We start from the raw sequence: 19,221 nt of genomic DNA on the forward strand, positions 1-19,221 counted from the left end.
ATGTCTGATATGTGGAGTAAAGTCCTCCTTGGCCTTTCTATAGCCATCTCCTCTTCTCTTCAGGAACTGCTCACACCTGTGTCCCAGAGATGAGGGCCCAGGAGGAACCCGAGGGCCAGACACAGGTGCTGGGGGATGAGTGGGAGCTGGGTAGGGACAGGGTGGGGTGGGGGCTGGAGGAACTGCACACAGGCCTTCTCCCTGGGAGGGCAGAGACAAAGGTTCTCATAAACTTGATCAAGAGTGACTGTCCTAGGCTGAACCTGGCTATTGGGGGATGGGGTGGAGGTGGCAGCGGGAGTGAAGGAGACTTCAGCTTAGGGACTCGCTGACTCCAGCTTGAGTGCCGGTAGGGACACAGCCTATCCCCCCAACAGTGCCACCCCAAGGACCTCCAAAGGGCAGAGGTGGACCAGATTGGGCCCAAATGGGCCTGTCCACAGTCTCCAGCCCTCTTGGCCCCCTTTCCTGTGTCCCCCCAGGCCTTCTGACTTAGGCGCCCATTCCTTTGGCTGGAACGCCTGAGTCCTGAGGGCTCCAGGAGCCAGCACAGTGGACTCACCCTGCACAAAGCAATGTGAGGTGGGAGCCAGGTAGAGTCAGGCCAAGGGACAGCTGGGTGTATGAACCGTGAGGGAGGTGAGGACCCCAGGCTCAGACCCCATTCTGAGGAGCTGACAGGCCACTCCGGTACCTGATTGATTCTGGGGCAGAATCAACTTTCCAGTGTCCACCTCTCTGCCCTGAGTTACTGTTCTCTGCTGCCCCCAGCATGAGGACCTGGGCTTAGCAGGGACTTCCACGAAGGACCCCCCAGTGTCCCTGCCCACAGAGCCCAAGTTCGACATGCTGTACAAGATCGAAGATGTGCCGCCCTGGTATCTGTGCATCCTGCTGGGCTTCCAGGTGGGCTTCCCCCCAACAGCGTCCCCACTGCACCTCCCCAGCCCCCTCCCTGGCCACCAAGGTTATCTTGGGTAACAGGAAGAGAAACCTAAGGTCAGCAACAGTGACTGTACCAAGCAGGGGTGGGGGAGAGGATTATGGGGTCCAGGAGAGGATTAATCCCCTGGGAGCAAGTATCAGTGATAGGGAAGAGGGCCCACTCCATAGAAGATGCTGGAATAATTTGGGAGCAGATAAGTAATCCCCAGCCAGGTGAACAGTAGCCCTCTGGGAATTTCCTGTGAGAATGTCAATCCTGGGTGGATATGTTGCCTAGGGCAGCATAGCTTCAGGCCCACTGAGGCAGGCATGAGAACTACCAGGGGGCCCTGTTTCCATGTGAGTTCTGTGGGTCTCATGCACCACCCCCCACCCCCTAGCATTACCTGACTTGCTTCAGTGGCACCATCGCTGTGCCCTTCCTTCTGGCTGAGGCGCTGTGTGTGGGCCGTGACCAGCACATGGTCAGCCAGCTCATTGGCACCATCTTCACCTGCGTGGGCATCACCACCCTCATCCAGACCACACTGGGCATCCGGTGAGCTGCCCCACTCCCACCCCCACACAGACACACACAGACACACACACAGTGCAGCAGCAGCAGCTGGAGCAGGTGGTCTCTTTCAGAGGACTCATGGGACAAAAAAAAAGCTGCTCTCTGCCCAACCTGCTGCTTCTTCTCCCAGGCCAGCCTTAGAGCCAGGCAGCTGGAGTCCTATCCTGGCACCTGGCACCCCTCCAGGACTAGGAGTCTGTGGATATGGAGGAATGTGCCTTAGCTGGGCAAGGATTGGGCCTGGTGCCCATCAGGCTGATTAAGCCCTACTCATTAAGTCCTACTCGGGGACCACCCATTTCCCTGCCTCCTGGCCTCTTCAATAGTCTACCTTCCTGGGGGCCCCTGCCCCCTTGTGCACAACCCAAAGTGGCCAAAGCATGGTGGTGTGGTAAGAGGAGGGAAGAAGGTTGTCAGTGCAGCTTGGATGCAAGAAATAAGCTGTCCACTTCTCTGCATGTGGCCCCTCACAGTGCAGAAAACATGTTGAGAAGGAAATGGGCAGGTGTGGGCCAGGGGCTCCATTTGTTTTCTTCCTTGGGCCCCAAAAATGTTATAGAGTCCTGCCTGGGGCCTCAATGACTTCCCTCTGCTCTGTCCCTGCCCTATCCCTATGTCTCTGTCCCTTTGTGTGATCCTTTCTGCCTCCCCTGTGTGCCCCTCTTTCCCCATCTCCCCTGTCTGTGTGTCCCTGTCCCCCACTGCACCCCACCCTTGCTCTGTGTTTCCCCTTCCAGGCTGCCGCTGTTCCAGGCTAGCGCCTTTGCATTTCTGATCCCAGCTAAAGCCATCCTGGCCCTGGAGAGATGGAAATGTCCCCCAGAAGGTGAGCACACTTCTGGGGTGTGCTGGAGGGGGGACCAGAAGCCTGGAGGTCTGAGTGACTGTCCCAAGTTCAGACACCAGGATGCATTTATGACAGCAGCATCTTCTCTCCCTGTGTCTCCGTTCCCTGTTCATATGTGTGTGTATCCCTGTCTCCGCCCCCAGAGGAGATCTATGGCAACTGGAGTCTGCCCCTGAACACTTCTCATATCTGGCACCCACGGATAAGAGAGGTGGGTTCCCACGTGGAGTAGAAGGGCAGAAGACAGGACTGAGGAGGGGGCTAGATAGGGGTAAGGGCCACAGGTAAATGGGGAGATGCAAGGCAGGTTAGTCCAGAGGCTTTCTTTCTTTCATTTTTTAATGTAGAGGTCATGGCTTCTACATAGTGACTTATAACTGACCTTCACTCTTCCAGGTCCAGGGTGCAATCATGGTGTCCAGCATAGTGGAAGTGGTGATTGGGCTGATGGGACTGCCTGGGGCCCTGCTCAGCTACATTGGGCCTCTCACGGTCACCCCCACTGTCTCCCTTATTGGCCTCTCCGTCTTCCAAGCTGCTGGTGACCGAGCTGGCTCCCACTGGGGAATCTCAGCTTGGTGAGCAGACACCAGGATCGATACTTGCCCAGCCCCAGCCCCCTCACCTGTACATTTCCTTCCCCCTCAGTCTTGCCTTTTGCCTCCAGTCTGGCCTACCAGCCATCTCTTCTTTGTGCCTCTGCCCCCAGCTCCATTCTCCTGATCGTCCTCTTCTCCCAGTACCTGCGCAACCTCACCTTCCTGCTGCCTGTCTACCGCTGGGGCAAGGGCCTCAGTCTCTTCCGCATCCAGATCTTCAAGATGTTTCCTGTGAGAAACTGACAGACAGCTGGGTCTGGGGCTAGGGCAGGGGCTGAACTTGTGTCTAGGGCCAAGGTGGGGGACAAGGGCTGGAAAAGCAGGGGAACTAGAGCCAGAGCAGAGATGAGATCCCAGCCAGAGACTGGAGCAGGTGTTGGGGTTGGGATCTAGAGCTGGGGCTGGAGGTGGGGCTAGGGGTAGGGCTGAGGTAAAGGCTGATTAGCTTGAAACAAGACCTCCAGGGTCCTCAGTGTGCCCCTCCCCACGCCCCCCTTCAGATCGTGCTGGCCATTATGACCGTGTGGCTGCTCTGCTACATCCTGACCCTGACAGATGTGCTGCCCACAGACCCTACAGCCTATGGCTTCCAGGCACGAACGGACGCCCGAGGGGACATCATGGCTATTGCACCCTGGATCCGAATCCCCTACCCCTGTGAGCAACCCCACCTGGGCCCCTTTGCCTCCAACTCTAATCCCAGTACAGCTGATGATAACATTAGCATTAGCTGCATATGTGTAGTGTGCCAGGCAGAGTGCTGTTTAACTCAAGACAAAGCCTCACTCCAGAGCTTTGTGATTCTGAGTGGTCCCAAATAAGCTCCCACAATTGTATAACTTTCACCCCAGCTTGAGATCCCTTTAGCCACCCCCCCCCAAAAAAAAACAACAACAACTGCCTAGTCTACCTCCTAACCTACACAGGGGCACTGTATCTATCCTCATGTCTCCCCTCAACCCAGGTCAGTGGGGCCTGCCCACAGTGACTGCAGCTGCCGTCCTTGGAATGTTCAGTGCCACGTTGGCGGGTATCATTGAATCCATTGGAGATTACTATGCTTGTGCCCGCCTAGCTGGTGCACCACCCCCTCCAGTACATGCTATCAACAGGTATGCCCATCTGCCCTCTCCAATATGATTCCCTCTGAGGCCACTCAGGAAGCAAATGTGGGGACAGAGTTGAGTCCCAAAAGATGTAGACTTGAGCAAGTCACTAGTACTCTCCAGACCTCATTTTCCTTACTCATGATGTGGAGATGGATGTTCTCATCTCTCACCCTGAATGTTGTGAGCAGTTGAGGAGATAATGAAGTCTGAGGGAAACTAGTCCTTGACAACCTTCCATGTGCCTAGCCCTCAATGTGTGTTCTTTTATGCAATCCACCAATGATTGTGAGACAGCTCCCCTTCTTATCCCCGTTTTACAGATGAGGAAATTGAAACCCAGAATCGCCAAAGGGAGTAAATGCCAAGGCACTGCATTAGTGCTCAGACCTGGGCTCCTGGCTCCCAGACCTCCCTTTGCCCTGGAGTGGAGAGTATAATACAGATAGTTGCAGCATCCGAGTCAGGGAAATGGGGCAGAGCCTGGACCAAATCCTCCCAGCTCATTTTTCTTACAGGGGCATCTTCACCGAAGGCATCTGCTGCATCATTGCAGGGCTGTTGGGCACAGGCAATGGGTCCACCTCGTCCAGCCCCAACATTGGCGTCCTGGGAATTACCAAGGTGCCTCACCGAACCAGAAGAGCACAGAGCCCCACCCCCCACTCCATTTGTCGCAGACCCCGCCCCAAGCCGGTCCACACTTTGGCCTACCCCCACCCCGTCTTTAAGAGGCCCCCTGCCGCACCCCCTTCCCGCCTCCGTTGCGCTGCATTAAGCCCCGCCCATTTGAGCCTCCCTCTATCACAGGCTCCGCCCACCCTCATCCCACCCCACCCCAGAACTCACCCCTTCCCACCTACCCTCTTGGATATAGCCCCACCCCCTGGCTCCCTGACAGGTGGGCAGCAGGCGCGTGGTGCAGTATGGTGCGGGCATCATGCTGGTCCTGGGCACTATTGGCAAATTCACAGCCCTCTTCGCTTCGCTCCCTGACCCCATCCTGGGGGGCATGTTCTGCACCCTCTTCGGTGAGTGCTGCACGCGGATCCCGGTGACAGAGCGGGTCGCTGAATGGTGGAGCCCACCCAGCCCGCGCCAGGCCTCTCCAGCGGTTCTCCTGTGCACTCAGGCATGATTACCGCTGTGGGGCTGTCTAACCTGCAGTTCGTGGACATGAACTCCTCCCGCAACCTCTTCGTGCTCGGATTTTCCATGTTCTTTGGACTTACACTGCCAAATTACCTGGAGTCCAACCCCGGAGCGATCAACACAGGTGCCCCCACCTGTCTGAATATCATGGCGGGTAGGGTAGATGTGGTGGGTCTGACTTTCAAAGGCTCCACGCAGCTAGAGCAACAACTGCTCAATTCTGGATGTTAATCAGCAGCTGAGAAGCTAATTAGCAGGTGTCCTTTACTAAGACACTTTCTGTGGACAGGTAGTGAGCTTTACATGTGCTCATTTAATTTTCACAGCAGCTCCGTGAGATAGATACTATCATTTCCACATCAGAGGAGGAAAGTGAGGCTTAAATGATTTGTCTCATGACAAGTAGGAGCTAACTTGCAAAACTGGGATATGAGTCCAGGGGTGGGAGAGGCAGAGGCACAGACAGGCTTGAAAGTCGGGGTTTGTAGTGTCCCACCATCCAGCTCCATACCTGCTCAAGGAAGTCAGCAGGCTGCACAAGTAGAGGGAAATCCCTGAGGTCTGTTCTCCAGGTGGGTCATGACACCTACTGGCCCTTGGCATATTCCACAGGTATTCCTGAAGTGGACCAGATTCTGACTGTGCTACTGACCACGGAGATGTTCGTGGGTGGGTGCCTTGCTTTCCTACTGGACAACACAGTGCCAGGTATGCGTCAGCTCTGGGAGGCAAACAGAATGAGGGCTGGGCTCATCTGCATTTCAACAGATGTCTCCTGAACCGGAGCTGTGGCTGGGTCCAAGCGATGTAGGTAGGGAGAAGCAGGGAACAGATGGGCTGGTGGAGTGCCCACTGGCTGGAGGGAGAAACCACTGGCCAGACAGGCACAGGCATGCCTCATAGGTCCTGAAGAGGGTGAGGCTAGGAGTCATTCTAGGGGCCTTGTCTTTTCCTCTCCATTTTTTGATAGCCACTGGGGTGAGGGGTGCCTTTGCTTTATTAGGACAGATACAAATGCAGCTTTAGTTTTTTTTGCAAAACCCACTCTCATGCAAGCAGCCTGCAACAGTGGCTAATAGGAAGAGCCATAACTTTCTTTGCTATAATTAGGGCTTTTTGGAGGATACTTTGTGAGTGTTCCCGAGAATCCTCCTAGACCACATTTATGTGCCCAGTAAATATATAAAAAATAAATGTCACCAGGTGTCCTAACTAGGAACCAACATTGTTAACATTTACCAAACATCTTCTAAGGGTCAGGCTGGAGCTGAGCATCTCATCCTCAAAAACTATCCTGTGAGGCAGACTATCAAGTACTCACTGAAGGTCACAACTTTTGCAGATTTGTAACTTTGCAAATCTGGGATTTTAACAAAGTCCATCTGATGCAGCCTGTGGCCTGTGTATCAGTCATTGCACCTCATGACCTCTGCTGGAAGTTTTTAGGGGAACTGGAAGATCAGGGACAGCTCCATGGAGAAAGGGTCAAGACTGCATCAGTCCAGGGAGATGAGGGATGGGAACAGCAGGATGGCCCTCTATCCCCCACCATTTGCCAATTTAAACATGGCTGCAGACCCCACTTGCTTCCCTCTCTCTGAAGATTCAAGTCAGAGGCTGGCTATGCACAGCTGGTGAGTTGGAGTGTGGGTAGGCAAGGGCCAGGGCTCCCTGGCACTTTTAGACAGTATCAGCGGATGAGGGAGCTCTTGGTAACAGCTACCCATTGGATGGATGGGTGGTAACTGAACATGGTACCCACCTTTCCTCATGTAGAGGAAGCTGGGCTGGGGACTGGAGCAGCCCATCCTGTGAACCTGAAACAGGAAACTTGCAGCCTCAAAGCCTAGGGAATCTGGGGAGATGGAGGGCATCAGGTGGGCAGCTATAAAGTGAGGGCTTCTCTGTGATTTGGGTGGCTGGATTAAGCTAACCAGATGTTAACAGTCTTACACTGCCTCATGAAGTTCCTCACATCCCATCCTTCGATCCAACTGCCCATCAGCAACCATCCTTGCTAGATTATATATTATACCACATAATCTTCAACAGTCTTTCAATATACACTGATGAAGAATCTGAAGCTCATATTAGTGAAATCACTTGCCTAAGGTAGTACAACCTGGATTCCAACCCAGGTCTGGCTAGCTCAGAACTCAAGTCCTTACCATGGAATCAGTTTTCTTTTGTGGGATGAGAACACTTCGCTGATATACCACTTTGCATTTTCTCTTTCTCTTTACCTAGCTACAACCCAACTTTAGAGGGGAAGCCAATTTAGTCCAAATGTTAGAGGTACTTCCCAGTTTGGCTCCGGGTTAGCCACTAAAGGAGATGTGCCAAAAAAGAAAGAAAGAAAAAAGTGTTTGTCTGTTTTGAGGAGCTCCTAGCACAAGACAGGAAGTAAAACCGAGTTTAAAGCAATTTAAAGCAGCAAGATCAATAAGCCTGGGCTGGAGTCATCTGGAGCAGCAGTCGCCAACTGGTGGTCCGTGGACCACCGGTGGTCCGTGAGGTCCAAAAGGTTGGCGATCGCTGATCTGGAGGGTTTCCTGGTGTCTAGAATGGAAGGGACTTGGAAAAGAAGAGAGCACTACAGCTAGGGAGGGATATGAAAGGTGAGGGAACTCTGGGCTACCTGTTGTGTGTCCTAGCAGTGATGGGAGGAGGTGCAATCAGCCAGCAGAGTCCTGTGCCACACCATCTCTTCCCCTTCCACTCTGCCTACCTGTGCTCTTTGTGCAGCCAGGCCCAGGTCAAACAGTACCTCCTCCAAGTACTCTTCCTTGAGGACCCCAGTTCCCCCCTTACTGCCCTCTCCTGAGTTTAGGACACATTTCATTTGCATTACTCATGGGGGTCTCAAGCTGGGTTGCCAGCAAATGGAAATCTCTCACCATAGATTTACACTGTGCCAGTCTTCATCAACCAGCCCTCTTGTGAAAACCTCAGAGATCTCAATGCACCCCTCCCCACTTTGTAGGGCAAATTCCCCTACTTGTAAAAAATTCCTTCCACCACTATTGAAAATTTTACTTACCTTGACTTTCTGAGGTTGTATTATAAAAACAAGAGTTTATTTCCCAAATATAAAATAATTATTAACACTGATTATAGTGTTTCAATATACACCAACCTGCCCCCACAGCAGTCTGGGCACTTTATGGTATCCAGTAGCCCAGCACACACTAGCCCCATATTCAAGATGTAGGATGACAATTACTTAACCTTTCTGCTAGTTTCTTCATCATAAAATTTTGTGCAGCAGTGCCTTTAACCTCATTCAGATATATTTTGAAGAAATAAGATAATGAAATTAAGGCAATTAGCACAGAACCTGGCACATTACAATAAACACTAATTATAACCATATTCTTTAGGGTTCCCTAGAGCTCTGGCCAAGTCAGCAGCTGAAAAAACAAATTCAACCGTTTTTAGAACCAGACAGTATTTGAGAGTCAAGACAATTCCAGAAGTCTGCTTCAGAACTAGATGGGAAGGGCAGGAGCTGATGGTAACTGGCTTTGATATGTGGCCCCACTGTCCTTTTCCAGGAAGCCCAGAGGAAAGAGGCCTGATACAGTGGAAAGCTGGGGCCCATGCCAACAGTGAGATGTCTACCAGTCTCAAAAGCTATGATTTCCCCATTGGGATGAACATGATAAAAAGGATTGCCTTTCTGAAATACATTCCTATCTGCCCAGTCTTCAAAGGATTTTCTTCAAGGTCAAAAGATCAGCTTCCAGTTCCAGAAGATATTTCAGAAAATAGAGAAACTGGGACTGTGTGCACCAAAGTCTGAAAAATTACTCCTAGAAAAGGTAGGATGTGTTAATCTATGGCTTTTGTAAGAGGATTGAAAAATCACATTCTTATATGCTTTAACCAAAGGAAAACCAAACTATTTGGTTTCCCTTTTTGTGACCTATTTGAGTGTCTTCAAGGGAAAGGTAAACTGGGTTAAAAAGTCAATATATGGATTTTGAGTAGAATTTCTTAGCCATATTATAAGTGAGAGTGGAGCTTCCCAACTGGTGTAGGACACTAAGAGGTCACAGTATGCTGAAATACTGATCCCTTCAGCCTTCTGGGTATCTGGGCAAAAGCTGGATCAGCTGACATAAACTCCAGCCACCGGCAGCCAGCCTCATCTCTGCATTCCCATATACTGAATAAATAACACTTTATGACACGGAAAAGTTTGAGAAATACTGACAGCACAAGAACCAGAAAAATTCTCATATTCCTTGTTTCAGTAATGGTCAAAAAATAAAAACAGGATGACTTTAGTTACCCTAAAACTGTACCATATAGGCTCTGGGGTGACAATTTGTCCCAAGGACTTCAAAAGGAAGTAGCAATGCTTTGAAAGTTTCATTTCTACCTATAATGCAGGTGCCTGGCTCTGTAATTAAACATCAGAGTTGTTTTAATGTGCATGTTCCCTAAGAAAAGTTCCAACAAAATGAGTAATAATCCCTTTAATAGAACTTTCTATGTGCCAGAAATTCTTAAGTGCTTGATGTATATTAATTAACTAATCATACAATCCTAAGACAAATATTGTTAATACTACCATTTTAAAGCAGTGGAAACCAAGTCACAGAAAGGTTGTGACTTGCCCACGATTTACTGGATTCACAAGAAATCTGGCTAGTCTTTGCTCTTAATCATTAGGTTACAATGCCTAAATTTATAATATCCAAGTTTATTGCATTACAGTAATTTGGCAGTATGTGGAAATATGTCTGAGCTGAGAGAAAAAAGGATCTGTAAGCCTCATGATTTGGCAGCCTTCAGTGCCACTTGTGGTACTGAGCTCTTAGAAAACCGAGAGGACTGGTTACATCATGGCTCCAAAATGAACAAGAACTAAGCAGGATCATCTGCTTCAGTTTCTTAAAAAACCTAACTGTTTATTAATTTGTTACATTAGCTACTAAAAACCACTGGGGCACAGTTGCTCACACCAAAGGATCCCCAGGGAGAATGTGAGCCAGAACTGATTAGATGGTCCTCTTAATCTTGAGCTCAACAAGCTCAAGAAAAACACAGAGGACATTATTAACAACTGAGTAGGGCCATGAGGCAGAATTTTATGTGAAACCAGAAAATTGCTAGTTGGTTGACAACCTATCCCAAATTAAGATTAGCCACAAAACATCTATATACATAAAAGCCTAAGCGACCATTACGATGGAATGACCGGTCGCTATGAACTGCACTGACCACCAGGGGCAGATGCTCAATGCAGGAGCTGCCCCCAGCCTGCAGGCCCTGATCGCCGATGGGGCCTGCTGGCCAACCTCCTGGTTCCTACCCCCAGCCGGCAGGCCCCAATCGCCTGATCATGGCCGGGCATCTGGGCTGGGATGAGGAACCAGGGGTGGGTGGCGGCAGACATGGCTCTTTTCCCAGGGGGGGCAAGGGCCGGCTCCTTCCTTGGGGCCAGTGGCCAACCTCCCGGGTCCCTCCCCACATCCCTCCCCTGGCTGGCAGGCCCCAATCGGCCTGCCACCCACCCACTGTGGTGGCGGTTTGCCCCTCCCCCTGGCTGGCAGGCCCTGATCATCTGATTGGGGCGGGGCCGGGCCGGGGCTGGAGAACTGGAGGTGGGTGGTGGTGGACGCAGGTGGCAAGGGCAGGAAAAGGCAGGAAACCTGATTGGCTCTGATCGCCAGCCAGACCTAGGGACCTCACCAGTGTTTGAATTTTGTGCACTGGGCCTCTAGTATTATATAAATAAGCTTATGAGGGGAAAATGGGGAAGGTCCAGATGAATTAAAATAGCAAACCAGTCCAATTTGATTAGCAATGATTTGTGAAAGGAAGAAGCCAATGAAGATTATAGTACAGTAAGATTACCACTATACGGTCAGACTGTTTCTTAACATGGATATCCTACAATTGTCCTAACATTATAGCCTGAGATCAATATGAGTTACAATAGGGGCTGTGTGATTTATTTTGCTGTTGTATTTTAGATACTTATATAACACTAGAGGCCCAGTGCACAAATTCGTGCACAGGTGGGGTCCCTCAGGGTGGCCTGCAGGGATCGGGCCCCAGCTGGTGACCCCAGCCTTGCAGTCCTGCAGCCCTGTCTGGCACCCTGCCTTGGCCTAGCGCCACCCCCTCACGTGTTCCACCATCCCGCCTGTGGGTCGATCAGGGTGGGGCCTCCCACCCCCAACTGCTGCCACTGGTCCCTGTCTGTGGGGTGATTGGGCCCTTGCTTGCACCTGCCTTGGCCTGGTGCCACCCGTTTACCTACTCCACCATCCTGCTGTGGTTCCACTCTCATCGCGGCCCATTGGGGCTGGCAGTGCCTCCACTGCCAGCACCACATCACCGATGCCTGCCATGTTCTGCGCTTCCCCCTGGTAGTCAGCGCATGTCATAGCAAGCAGTCGAACTCCCAGTTGAGGAGACAATTTGCATATTAGGCTTTTATTATCCTATCTAATAAAGAGAATATGCTAATTGACCCTCATGCCGTTGCAAAGATGGTGGTGCCCACAGCCAATAAAGAGGGAATATGCTAATTGCTGCCCTGCCCTCAAAGATGGCGGCACCCACAGCCAACAAGGAGGGAATATACTAATTGACTGCCATGCCCTCAAAGATGGTAGTGCTCAGTCCCCTCAGCCCCGCTGGGGCGGCAGGCGCAGCATGTTTGCCTCCAGAGTCCCCCAGTCCCCTCAGCACCCCAGGGCCAGCCCGAGGCACAGGCAAGCCTCGGATGGCGGCTACCCAGCCACCCAGGGCCACACAAGGCTCAGGTAACCAGGGCCGGCTGAGGCTTGCGCTGCTGGCAGTGGCAGCAGCAGATGTGATGGGGTGTTGCCTTCCCCTGATCGCTGGGTCGCCTCTCGCCCCCGAGGGCTCCCGGACTGTGAGAAGGGGCAGGACGGGCTGAGGGACCCTCCTCCAGTGCATGAATTTTCATGCACCGGGCCTCTAGTATAGGATATTTGAAACAATGGGATCTAACAAGTCTGTTCTCTCAGCAACTCTTGCCAGCAGGGTTGTCCTGAGGGACTGAGCCCACATTAAAGTGCAAATCACCACTAGAGAGTCTGCATTCAGCACCAATAAACACAACCATCAGCTCAGTTCTACTATTATTTATTTTTTTAAATATTTTTGAAAAAATATAATTTTTTTACAATATTTTCAACTTAAACACTATTCACACTGAACACGTATGGCAGCTTAACCTACCCAAATATGAAGTTTAAGAAGCCAAAACTGTTCTAGCTTTGTTAAAAGAAAAGTTGTGCTGCAGACTACTGTAGTGATGGTTAACAAAGCAAGGAAAAGCACCACTCAAATCACGTTACAATTTCTTTGTTCAATTAGATTTTGGGTTGGTCAAATGTTAGACTTCACAAAGACATAGCTACAGTGAGAATTGCAGAAGATGCAATTCTCAAATCACATACTCTCTCAGATGTACTTCTTACATGATAACATACCATAAAAGCCAAGACTACTTCTAATCTGATCACTACCTTGTAACATCAGTGACCAAAGACCGATGTGTCTACAATGAATTATTTCAAATTAACAAGCCTTCCTCAGAGGATTCTTTTTGATGGGTGTAAATTTCAGTCTGAACTGAGAAATTTGCTTAACTAGAACTTAATTTAAATTTACTGATTTAAAAAAAGTTTAGAATTATTAGCAAGTGCTAGTTAAACCTAAGGGACCAGTTTAGCCTCAAAAAAGACAATTCACTAAGATTTAAAAAGGTCATTTAATTTGGTGCTTTGTCACAACTTGACTGGTGCTTCTTTCCTTGCTGTCTTCACATCCAGCCATGGGGCCAATTCTATTTTTCAGTAAATGTTTGACAGCTCTTTACTTAATAACAGTCTCAGCACTTTTATTAAGCATGCAAGACTAACAAAACTTTGGCAATGCATAAGTGTAACACAGTGACGAGAGAGAGCTTTTACAATTAAGTCTTCTAATACTGCCTTCACAGTGTGGAAATTGTGCTACATCCACCAAAAGAGGGCCCCGTCTACTCAAATATTTTAGTACTTCACCCCAGGAACAAACTCCTTTGCATTTGGATTCAGATTGCTCTTGACCTGGAAAATAAGTACATAAAAAAGCAAGTTCATTAACAGATAGCTTCAGATACTCAGAAGCATTCAACCTAGATCCACATGCAAAAACATCTAAAAACAAAAACAAAAAACACAAGACAAAAGCAAGAACTCAGATTGATAAACTTAACCCCAAAATATCTTTGGCTAGGAAGGCAGGAACCAGATGTAAGCTATATGTATTATATCAAATTTATCAACTTTCTAAAGTGCAAGCAGGAATTGAAATTAATTTTGCTTAAGTGTAAACAGAAACCTACATAAACTAAAAAAGTGTTACAGAACAAGGAATTCTGTTCCTTTACCAGCAATATTTAACTTTCTTTAAGCAGTTTCATAATATGCAAAAATATTAAACAAGTATTAAAATGATGATTAAAGTGACTGGGGAAGTGTTTATAGAATAATTTCATTTTAAGATCTTCATTAAAAATGTGGTTATCTTTTCAACAGTTGTTGTATTCTAATTCCCACAGGAAGCATGGTATTTAATAGGAAAAGAAAACTACCTGGGGAGTCAGAAGACCTAGGCTGGAACCCCAGCTCTGGCCCTAACTAACTTCCTATGTAAGCCTGGCAAAGTTACTCTCACTGGGACTTCATTTTTGCATCAGTGAGGGAAAGAATGGGGCAGTTTCCAAGGACCTTAGAGACTTGTACCAACATTATCCTATATTTCTAATCTTTACTTCCCTAAGCAGATATGTCAGCATATAGGGAATAGCTGGACGTTTTCCTCTACCACATCTTGGAATACAAGTTGAAAAAGATAAAAAAGAAACCAGGATGATTTCCAGGGCCTGAAATGTAGGCATGCTGGAAGGCTTTTAGACTAATTCTGAGCCCCCTATGTCACTTACTTCAAGACCAAAGCACATTAAACATATTGGAACAATAATTTAATCTTAGTTTCATAATTTACACATATACACAACCATTTCCTTGCACAGGACATATTCTTTCTTCTTTTAAGGGAAATACATATAAAAGTGTGAGGTTTAAAAAAAAAAAAAAAAAAAAAAAAAGGCAGTGTTCTTGCCCGGCAGGTGTGGCTCAGTGGTTGAGCGTTGATCTATGAACCAGGAGGTCAGAGTTCAATTCCCGGTCAGGGCACATGCCTGGGTTGTGGGCTCAATCCCTAGTAGGGGATGTGCAGGAGACAGCCGATCAATGATTCTCTCTCATCACTGATGTTTCTATCTTTTTCTCCCTCCTCTCCCTTCTTCTCTGAAATCAATAAAAAAAAAAAAAAAAAAAAAAAAAAAGCAGTGTTCTTCAATGTGTAATCTTTTGGCAGCAACAAAAGAATAAGAAAAAATTACGTAATCTTAAGCAGATGAGATGAACAAACCAGTTTCTACCCAATAAATTTCCTACTGGTTCTAGTTTAAAGTTACACATTATATCCAGCAAAGGGCTACCAGCCTTGGGCAAACTACGGCCCGCGGGCCGGATCCGGCTGTTCTATCCGGTTCTCTTGCTCTCCCCTCCGCTCCTTTACTTTGAATTTATATTAGTTCACACAAACACTCCATCCATGCTTTTGTTCCGGCCCTCCGGTCCAGTTTAAGAACCCATTGTGGCCCTCAAGTCAAAAAGTTTGCCCACCCCTGGACTCATTACAGCAACCAGGATTATTTGTGGAGTGACTAAGGTAGCCACAAACAAGCATAATTCAACAGACTATTCAGATCACACATCTGCTTATTTGGGTCATTTATTGCAACAAAGGCTATCCCACAGTTTAAATTTCAGTATTCTCTAGCCCTGGCTGTGTTGCTCAGTTGGTTAGAGTATCATCCCTATACTCCAAAGTTGTTGAGTTTAATCCCCATTAGGGCACATATAAGAGTCAATCAATGAATGCATAAGTGGAACAACAAATCGATGTTTCTCCCCCCGCCCCTTCCCCTCTGTCTAAAAATTAAATAAAATTAACTAAAAAACAAGTAATTCTAAAAAATTTTTTTCCCGTGTTCTATATACAGCCCTTTAGAAGGATGGTTTACCAATGCCTGATAAGGTAGGCTGGAAGTATCCTCTGGGAGTGCTTTTTAAAAAATAAACATGCTTAGATGATTGAAATGTAGCTGAGGAACTTTTTTTGTATTTAATGCTTCATAGGTAATTATGATGCACAGCCAGGTTATAGAAAATCACTACACAGTGAACAGAAGACAATTGCAAGAAATATTTCAGAGTTTAGGGGTAAATTTTAGAGACCTTGTAGAAGCAAATAGATTATCAATATGAACAAAAGGTTAACATTCTAACTTTGTATTATTTTTAAATTACTTTTCATTTTAGTGAAGGACTGACTCATTAGGTTCAATTCTAGTACCGATGCCTCGTTATGACAATTCCCTAAAAATACATTTTACTATAATATCAACAATTAGACACTAAAAATAATTAAAGATGCAAATAGGTTTCTTTTCTACTAAGAGCTTATAGATGTCATTAAATCACAGTTCCAAAAGGAGTTTGGGTTAACTCAGTGAAAATCCTGGAGTTCCTGAATTCAGGAAGAAGAAAAATCTCCAAAATTTTACCTTTCAGATGAAAATTGGCAAATTTCACCAAATGCTTAATACAAAAATTAAAGAGCAAAAATCTCTCCACCAAGCTACTTTTGAATAGGTAGGTCACATGGACATACTGTGTACTTCTTTTGGATTAATATTTTTTAAGACATTTACATATCCTAGGGCAAATGTTATCAAAGCTAAAAAGCAGTGGCAAGAAGTCTGTTAGTAGTCTCAGACAAGTCACTCCATGTCATAAGTAAGACTGGGAGGCCTCTGCTTCCATAGTAAAAAGCAGTACAATTTCAGGAGAAGAGATGTAGAACTCTTCTTTAACAGATGATTGCTGGCTTTTCCACTTATGGGAAAGGTTTTAAAAAGATGAAAAATAACTTTTTACCACAAGATCTTCCAGAGAAGAGCCATCACTGATAACAAGGTCATTAAATTGGTCTTGTATTTGGTCCATAGTTTGTGGAAGATCTCGAGCTGGAATAAACCACTCATGTTCTTCTTCCTCTTCCAGCATTTCTTGGAAACAGCGTTCAATAAATTCTTCTTCCCATAACTCCTCTTCTATCTGGATTTAAAATAAATAAAGGACAGTTTACAGCATACTTAGTAAGACATCACTAGAAACAGCTTGAAATATCTTGAACTATTTAAAAGCACAATGCTGTACTTCCTCTTTTGCGCTAAGGAAAAAAATGTTTACCATAACACCTGGGGAGATCTGTTTAGTGTTTTGCTATGTCTTTACTTGTCATAGCAGAATATACTTTTTTCCATTGAAGGTGGAAGGGAAGAAGTAACAAATAAAGGAGGAATGCATGAGGAATGCATGTCAGAATTACCTATGATACTTTAAAACTATATAAACCCTAAACCTACCCAAAATAACTGAAAAAAATCTTTAGAAGGTAGGCTCAGGGCATGAGTAACTTAAACAAACAAACCCCCTCCCACAACTGATTCTCCCTGAAATAAGACTACATTGTTTTACTCTTGATTATCCATCATTGGATATGGCAAAATCAAGCTGGCTACTTATTACCCAAACCATAATCTGGGAAGAAGTGACAAAAGATAGAAACAGAAGCCAAAAATATGGAAATAAGAGATAGTATTTATCAATGTAGGAGAGTTTTCTAAAGAGAACAGTGGTGTCAGATTTTCAGGCTGATTAGATTGAGACCTCATGTGAAAAACAGAATAATTCTGCACTCTAGTACCTGTGCTCGTCTGCTCCTGAATCCCATTCTCTTGACTTTCACTGCAGTAGAGCAATATGATTGGTGTAGCATAGTGGTTTCCAAACCTAATTGCTCACTGGAATCAACTGAGAGCTTTTAAAAAACAAGTTTCCCAGGCTACACCCTAGTCCACCTGAATCAGAATCTCTGGGTGGAACCCTGAAAAAAGCTAGCTAATCTGGTGGTAATCATCATTCAGATAAAATAGGAGTGGTAGCACAAAAATCCATATATCTCATAAATAAGGGACCAGATTGAAAAAACAAACACATTTAAGGAACAAATACAGTTACATTATTTGAAGGCTGTCATGGAGTACAAAAAAGAACATGCTTGTACATAAAACTAACTTGTCTGTTGAATTCTTCTTCATTTTCCATCCACATGTATTCTGCAAATGGATTGTCATCTTCATGAGAATGACCGTTAATAATCACATCTTCATTGATGATGCTTGGGCTAGTACTGCTGCGACTTGGATCTTTCATGGTTGGCGTTAGTTGTCGTTTTTAACCTTAAAAGAACAATACAGTTAGTTTAGTCAGTCATTTTTTTCTTGGTGAGCATTTATTATCACCAGGCATCATGGTTAAGTGTTAGATGCACATGATATATATGCAAGTTTATTGATTTTAGAGAGAGACAGAGAAAGGGAGAGAGGAAACATCGATTGGTTGCCTCCCATACCTGCCCCAACTGGGAATCAAACCAGAAACCTTCTTGGTGTACAGGAGGATGCATCAACTGAGTCATTGGTAAGGGCAGATGCACACAATATATTAACACACATAATAAATCAAGCAATAAAAAATTTCATTTTTTTTCCACAAATGATTTTTTAAAAATATATTTTATTGATATTTCACAGAAAGGAAGGGAGAGGGATAGAGAGCTAGAAACATCGATGAGAGAGAAACGTTGATCAGCTGCCTCCTGCACACCTCCCACTGGGGATGTGCCCGCAACCAAGGTACATGCCCTTGACCGGAATCGAACCTGGGACCCTCCAGTCCGCAGGCTGATGCTCTATCCACTGAGCCAAACCGGTTTCGGCACCACAAATGATTTTAATGTTTATGAAATAGCTGAGAACGACCCAGATTTATCTAATGTAACAATTAGTGAAGGTAATCAATTGCTTAAATGCAATACCCAAATCATTCAATTTTAAAAAATATTAGATATCCCTTGCTTTATAAAACAAGCATAATCTGGAAGACTTAAGTCATCAAATGACTTTAAAAAGCCTAGAGATTGGAGAGGAGAAACCAAGATGGCGGCATAGGTAAGCACCTAAACTGCTGCCTTGCACAACAATTTCAAAACTACAACTAAAAGACAGAACGGACACCATCCAGAACCACAGGAAAGCTGGCTGAGTGAAAATTCTACAACTAGAAGGAAAGAGAAAAGCTCACAGAGAATTGGAGGTACGGCAAAGGGTCTTTGTGCACGCAGAGAGGAAGGGTGGCTGAGAGTCTGGCTGACTTTCTCTGGCGGAAGGGGGAAGGAAGCCCCTGACCGCACTGAACCCCAGTTCTGACTGCACTGAACCCCAGTCCCGGGCGAAACCCCGTGGACCCAGGCTCATACAGGGGGAGTCTGGACTGTCAGGTAGAGAGAAAGGCACCCGGAGACTCGGAGACCCGGGGGAGCCCCGGCAGGCAGGGTTCTGGAGGCGCGCGCGCCAGTGTGCACAAAGGCTGCGGAGGTTGCCACAGGCTTTTCCTAGCAGAAGGGAGTCCGAAGCTCCTGACTGCACTGAACCCCAATTCTGACTGCACTGAACCCCAGTTCCAGGCGAGCCCCTGGGGACCCGCGCTCTTACAGGGGGGAATCTGGACTCTCGGGCTGAGACTCGGGAGCCGGGGAAGGCAGAGGTCTGCAGGCGCGTGCATGCCAGTGCGCACAAAGGCTGCTGAGGTTGCCACAGGCTTTCCCTAGTGGAAGGGAGTCAGAAGCTCCTGACTGCCCTGAGCCCCAGTTCTGACTGCACTGAACCCCAGTTCCAGGTGAGCCCCTGGGGACCCACGCTCTTGCGGGGGGAATCTGGACTCTCGGGCGGAGACTCGGGAGCCAGGGAAGGCAGAGGTCTGCAGGCACGCAAGGGCAAGGCTGATG

General features: G+C 47.1%; 2 protein-coding genes across 2 annotated transcripts in view; one reads left to right on the forward strand and one right to left on the reverse strand.

Annotated features, from left to right (window-relative positions):
• Positions 1 to 14,557, forward strand: SLC23A1 (solute carrier family 23 member 1; the record flags this gene model as incomplete). Its single annotated transcript, XM_080672508.1, is given in 16 exon segments — positions 1 to 36; positions 39 to 125; positions 772 to 906; positions 1,326 to 1,483; positions 2,239 to 2,327; positions 2,492 to 2,559; positions 2,745 to 2,926; positions 3,058 to 3,178; positions 3,448 to 3,604; positions 3,912 to 4,059; positions 4,572 to 4,677; positions 4,955 to 5,084; positions 5,186 to 5,329; positions 5,818 to 5,913; positions 8,760 to 9,026; positions 13,799 to 14,557. Coding segments are annotated over 15 exon segments (1,905 nt in total). The 3' UTR covers positions 9,008 to 9,026; positions 13,799 to 14,557.
• Positions 12,318 to 19,221, reverse strand: part of PAIP2 (poly(A) binding protein interacting protein 2) — a 27,331-nt gene continuing 20,427 nt past the window's right edge. Inside the window, exons 2-4 of the mRNA XM_080672509.1 lie at positions 17,451 to 17,614; positions 16,248 to 16,427; positions 12,318 to 13,304 (exon numbers count right to left, since the gene is read on the reverse strand). Of these exons, the coding sequence (XP_080528635.1) occupies positions 13,248 to 13,304; positions 16,248 to 16,427; positions 17,451 to 17,588 (375 nt within the window). The 5' untranslated portion in view covers positions 17,589 to 17,614 and the 3' untranslated portion in view covers positions 12,318 to 13,247. The remainder of the gene's footprint in view (positions 13,305 to 16,247; positions 16,428 to 17,450; positions 17,615 to 19,221) is intronic.

Source organism: Plecotus auritus (genome assembly GCF_963455305.1).
Source record: "Plecotus auritus genome assembly, chromosome: 6".
NCBI lineage: Eukaryota > Metazoa > Chordata > Mammalia > Chiroptera > Vespertilionidae > Plecotus > Plecotus auritus.